The sequence below is a fragment of the Mastomys coucha genome, unplaced genomic scaffold (genome assembly GCF_008632895.1).
Source record: "Mastomys coucha isolate ucsf_1 unplaced genomic scaffold, UCSF_Mcou_1 pScaffold1, whole genome shotgun sequence".
NCBI lineage: Eukaryota > Metazoa > Chordata > Mammalia > Rodentia > Muridae > Mastomys > Mastomys coucha.
Genome location: NW_022196891.1, coordinates 50,959,028 through 50,965,027, shown reverse-complemented (window position 1 = coordinate 50,965,027; position 6,000 = coordinate 50,959,028). Strand labels below are relative to the sequence as shown.

General features: G+C 43.3%; 1 protein-coding gene across 1 annotated transcript; it reads right to left on the bottom strand.

Moving 5' to 3' along the window:
- Positions 1–598: 598 nt before the first annotated feature.
- On the bottom strand, positions 599–1,594 carry LOC116101490 (transmembrane epididymal protein 1A-like; the record flags this gene model as incomplete). Its single annotated transcript, XM_031385021.1, has 1 exon — positions 599–1,594. A coding segment is annotated over exon 1 (996 nt), but the record flags the coding sequence as incomplete, so codon positions are not given.
- Between the last annotated feature and the right edge of the window lie 4,406 nt (positions 1,595–6,000).

Here is a 6,000-nt window from a genome sequence, read left to right as displayed (position 1 = left end):
GGTAGGCTATGTAACTTTTCAGGGTCATCCTTTTATGTCCTCAACAGTTATAGGGTCAATGACAGGCGTAATAGTTGGGACTAACTACCATCCTCTAGGGCCATTACCTTCACCAAGGAACAAAGGGTACATTACAAGTGCCCAGGAGAGCTCACAGGAGGAAGATGGAGTGGTGTGTATGCCCAGGTATTCTAGGCCCTGTCACAGCTCTTTTTTTTTTTTCATTTTGTGTGTGTGTGTGTGTGTGTGTGTGTATGTATGTGTATGTGTGTGTGTGTATCTTGAGTGTTTCTGTGGTGTATGTGCTGTGTGTGTGTATGTGTTGTTCATGCAGTGGTGGTCAGAAGATAGCTGTCAGAGGTCATTTTTCTTCTTCTACCTTGAAGGATTCGGGGATTGAACTTAAGCAGCTCTACTTACTGAGACAACTTGCTGACCCTAAAACAACTCCTCTTCCTCCTCCTCTGCCTCCTTCTTCTTCCCTTCTCTCTCTTCCTCTTTTTCTTCACCTCCCCCAAGGTTTATTTATTTATATGAGTACACTGTCACTGTCTTCAGACACACCAGAAGAGGGCATCAGATCTCATTACGGATGGTTGTGAGCCACCATGTGGTTGCTGGGATTTGAACTCAGGACCTTTGGAAGAGTAGTCAGTGCTCTTAACCTCTCAGCCATCTCTCCAGCCCCGTCACAGCTCTTTAAAAGGAAAGGAGCCTGGTCATCTTTGTCCTGCTGCTCTGCCTCCTGCAGCAGCTTGTAGAAGGTTCCTAAAGAACTCTTGTGGTACAGCGCTTCCTTGGATCCCATCAGCCTCAAGCTGGGACTGTAACAATGGTGCCAAAAGGAAGAGATGCCATAGATTCCCAACATGCATAAGGCGTTGATCATCACATGCCAGCAGAAAAAGGTGGTGACAAACATGATGTCACTGATGTCATCATCCTTCCATGGGAAGCCAGAGACCGGTCTAAAGAGAATGAAGCCTATGTGCATCAGCCATGAGCCCATTATCAGGAACAGGAAGGTCTCTATCACCCAGAGGTGAAACATCTCAGGAGCCCACAGCTCTGCCGTCATCACCAGCATCAGCAGGAACACCACCAAGATGAGGAGAGAGTGAACCTGCAGCTCCACCTTTGAGGAGACCTGAACGTGAGACAGCAGCAGCAGCAGCAGCATGTAGAAGCCCAGCACAGTGGCACCTCTTTCTAGGAGCACGCACCTCTGCCTCAGCACGTTCTTGCTCATGACATCTACATAACCATCAAGGGCAAGGAGGATGAACATGGTGAGGTGCTGCCACTCTTGAGGGTACATAAACCTTGGAGGCATCTCTTTGTTAATCAACACCATTCCATCATCAAGACAGAAGACCACATAAAATGCTAAGAGGGAGCCAGTCACTATCTTCAGCCATCCTCTATAAGAAACTTTCAGCTTGGAACATCTCTTATTCTTCTTAGGAAGGTAGGACACATGCACAGGAGAGTCACTGGCAATCACAGCCTTGGAGACGAGTGTTGCCTGGTACAGTCCATAAAAGAAAATGTATAAGCCTGGGTAGAAATGGCCGCCAAACTTTCCATTCCCCATGAAGCTATAGGTCTATTTGAATAAAAAGTAAAGAACAAAACTCAAGATTTCTCGGCCCTCCTCTCGTGGGCCCATCAAGTGTTGGTTGTGTGTACAGAGATAATGTCTACCTATTTTTATCATCTCCTTCTGCCCACTTCTGTCTCCCACAGAACAGAAAGTTCCAGACAGGAGCCCTACACCTTGAGTGAGGGGCATCTCATCATCTCGTTCCCTTCTAGTCCATGGTGAACTGACCAATTGTTGCCAAAGGAGGGGGCGTGAATGTTTCTGAGAGCGCACCTGTGGGATTGTGTGCTCTCATTAGCTCTGTTGCAGCCTCTGCTCAACCCTGACCCTCATGGCTGGATTTCTCCTGAGCCTGGTTAGTTCTTGGAGCTGGATAGAGGTGCCTGAGTATGGAGAGCATCTGTGAGAGGACTGGTTAACTCAGTCTGTGTGCATCCCTTAAGACTCCTCACTGGTTGGCCCTTATATTGAAGACAAATAGTTATAGTTCTTGTTTGACCTGGGCCTTGCTGTGTAGCCCAGACTAGCCTTTAACTCATGGTTTCCCTGTCTTAGTCTCTCCACTACACACCACCACAGCCAGAAAAGAGCTGGGTTGGGGGTCACAAACGTAAAGCTCCTCCTGAGCTCCTACTTGGCATCTTCCTTCTTTTGCAACAGGAAGCTTAAGGGCCAGCAAGAAAGCTGCTCACCAGCCCCTCAGTGTTGCTCAGCTAGATAATAGATGAACTTACAAAGGCATATTCCGAGATGAGGTTTGGAGCACTGTGACAGAATGGAAAATGCGATGTACATATCTTGAGACATATACATCTGGTCAGCTCAGATGCTTCTATTTTAATGTGAATTAGCACCTCAACTTTATTCTCTCTTTAGTTATAACTGTTATATGTCTAATACACACAGCTCTGGGCACTAGATGTCAGCCAAATGCATGCATAAGGTTTCAGCTAAGCCAAGAGTCTTCATACTTTTTGTTTTGTTCTTGAGATAGCCTCAGGCTGGACTCAAACTCCTGAGCCCACTGCTTCTACCTCCTAAGTGCTAAGGCAGCAGGCATGTGCCACCATGCATATTTGTGTGTTTGTACACACACACACACACACACACACACACACACACACACACACACTCCTTTATGGCATGGTTACTATAGTCAAAATAATTAACCTGTTCATCATTTCATATAGCCACATTTGCTCAAAGCTAGACACTTACATCTATGCTCAGCAAATTTCAAATGCATGATATAATATTATGTATGTGCTGTGTTGTCCATTTGAGCTCTAAAACTTACCCATCCCCCATTATTGAAAGTCTGCTGCTTGACCAACATCTCCCTGTTTCTGAACCCTTCCCACTGCCCCTGGAAACTGTCATTTGTTCTCTGTTTCTGTAAATTCAACTTTTTAAAAGACTCTCCTTGTAAATGAGATAATACAGTATTTGCCTTTGTCATGCCTGTTTGAATTAGCACAGGGCATTCTGGTTTCATCTACATTGTTAAAGATGACAAGTTTTCCATCTTTTTTAGGGCTGAATAAGATAGCATTCCATACAGCATCTCTATAAATGAAGCCTTAGATGCATAAGGTTTGACTCTATCCTCTCAGATCCAGGAGCATCCACACCCCCATAGGGAAAGTGAAAATATTATATCCGGGAAATACAGGCTTTTGATACCCAGAAGATCAGGCCATCTTTTTCACTGGTAAAAGTACATTTGAATGTGATAACACCATAAGAGAGTTTTAAGATTGCTCTACAGAGGAACTCGCCTTCTTGATTCTGCTATATCCTTGAGTTTCTTTTCTTTCTTTTCCCACTCAAGTATGGTGTAGACTGTCAAGTTACAAGATTTATTTTTTTCTTAAAAAGTGCATTTTTATTGTTTTAAATTACATGTAGGTATGTGTGTTTTCTGAATGTATGTGCATATGAGTGGAGGTATCTGTCCACAGAACCCAGAGACATTGGATCCCCTGGAGCTGGAGTTACAGATGGCTGTTAGGAATCATGCTTGGGTACTCTAGAAGGGACTGGGACATCTCCCCAGCCCCTTACTTAAATACGTTGGGTTGGGAGCTATTCCCACACGCTATGATGCATATGTGAGACTGAGAGGGTATCTTGCAACCTCCTTCCACATCTGTCCCAGGGACTGAGCTCAGACAGGGTTGGCAGCAAGTGTCTTTTTTAGCAGTGCAGTGATTCACAGCCAGTGGCTCTTGATGCCTTTGGCAAACCTCCATCTCCAAAAATATTGACATTGTGGTTTCTAACAGTACCAAAATTACAGTTGGAAGTAGCAACCAAAAATAATTTTATGGAGGGATCACCACAGCATGTATTAGAGGTCACAGCACTGGGAAGGTTGAGAGCCACTGAATTCTAATAGATCATCTTACAGAACCCCCAGGATTTCTTTTCCTTTGCATACCCACTGACTACATCCCTTTCCCCTTTGCAGTCACAAGTTTCTTCTCAACTGAATTCCTGCCAATAAAACGTGAATGTGAGTGATCTGTATCATTGGTCTCATCCATGAAGTCCTCCCTCACATTTCACGGCACTTTCTTTTTACTTTATACGGGAGTATCTCATCTTACTTAAGAGTTAAATGTTGAGCTCAGCATAGTGGTTGGGAGATGTAAGCAGTGGATCTCTATGAGTTCAAGGCCAGTCTGATGAGCAAAGTTGAGTTCGAGCCAAATCAGGACTACATAGTCAAACTCTGTCTATAAAACTAATAGTAATACTAATACTACTAATAGTAATAACGACAACAGCAACATTAATAGAGTTCTATGCTTTTGAGGATGGATCATCATCAGTAGGAACATTTTGTGCTATCTATAATGTGGTGGTTAATTTTGATTGTCAATTAAATTGAACTGAGAGATTCCTAGGAAACCAGTGAAATCTGTGGGTTTGGGTGTGGTAAGATTTCTAATATAGTTTGTGTGTCCATGTGTGGATACATGAGTGTCATGACATACATGTGGAGGTCAGAGGACAACTTACAGGAGTCAATTCTCTCCTCCCACCATGTGGATTCTAGGGATTAAACTCAGGCTCTTGGGCTTAGTACACATATCCTCCCCTGCTGAGCTATCTCACCACACATGTGATGACATTTCCAGTGACAATTAGGTCATGAGCACTCTGACCTAATCAATGATTTAGTTCACTGGTGGATTTTAAATATAGATAGACTGTTGGTAGGAGACTGGGTAGGGTGGAGCCCTGGGGCTGATCTTTCAGCGGCTGTCTGATCTCTGGTCCCTTACTGTTGTTCCCATTTCCTTCTTGAGGTATGAAGTGAGCAACTTTTTTTCTACCACCATTCCCATGGAAACGTACTCTGCCTTGCCTCTGTCAAGCTAAACTTAGGCAGAAACCTGGGAAACTGTGATCCACAGGAAGTATTTTCTTTTTTCTTTTCTTTTCTTTTCTTTTCTTTTCTTTTTTTTTTTGTTTTGTTTTTTTGTTTGTTTGTTTTTTATTTGTTTTTTGAGACAGGGTTTCTCTGTTAGCCTTGGCTGTCCTGGAATTCACTCTGTAGACCAGGCTGGCCTTGAACTCAGAAATCCACCTGCCTCTGCCTCCCAAGTGCTGAGATTAAAGGCGTGTGCCACCACTGCCTGGCTGTATTTTCTCCTTTAAATGGTTTATCCTGGTGTTTGTCATAGCAGTGAAGCACCCGGAAAACATGTGGGAATGAAAGGTTTTGTTGGCATCGTTGAGCAGTGGAAATTGTCACTTTGCTAGAGCAGTTAGCTCACCTAGGCTAGTGCAAAACTGATATGCAATCTTCTAGAAAAATCAAACAAGTGCACAAGCAAACGTACAATGAAAAGAAAAGCAGCTGCAGTCTTAGCCTTTTGTTGAAGGAGTCCAGCTTTAGGAAGGCAGGACTACAAAATAAAAAATAAACAAATGGCTAGAAATTAAAAGATCGGGTTCCAGTTCCAGTTTCTCCTAAATAGCAGACTGCATCTCTTTTCTTATCTTCTTAAAGGTTCTGTTTCTTTACTATAGAAGGGTAAGAGTTTTGACATGTGCTCTCTAGTGAGAAAGAGTGATTTTGTTTTGTTTTATAGCAGGATCTCACTGTTCCGGCTAGCCTAGAACTCACTGGGTAAACCAGGCTGCCTCCACCTTCCAACTCACACACATTTACCTGCCTTTTCTTCTGAGTTAGCTGGAGTTAAAGGTGTATACCACATGCCTAGCTAAGTAATATCCATAAGAAAAACAATATGTTTTTTTCTTGAAGACAGTGGGGAGGAGGAATGGGATGAGGAACTGTGGGAGGGTGGACCAGGAGGGGGTTAATGACTGGATTGTAAAAAAATAAAAATAATTAAAAACTTTTAAAAAAGAAAAGGAAAGCC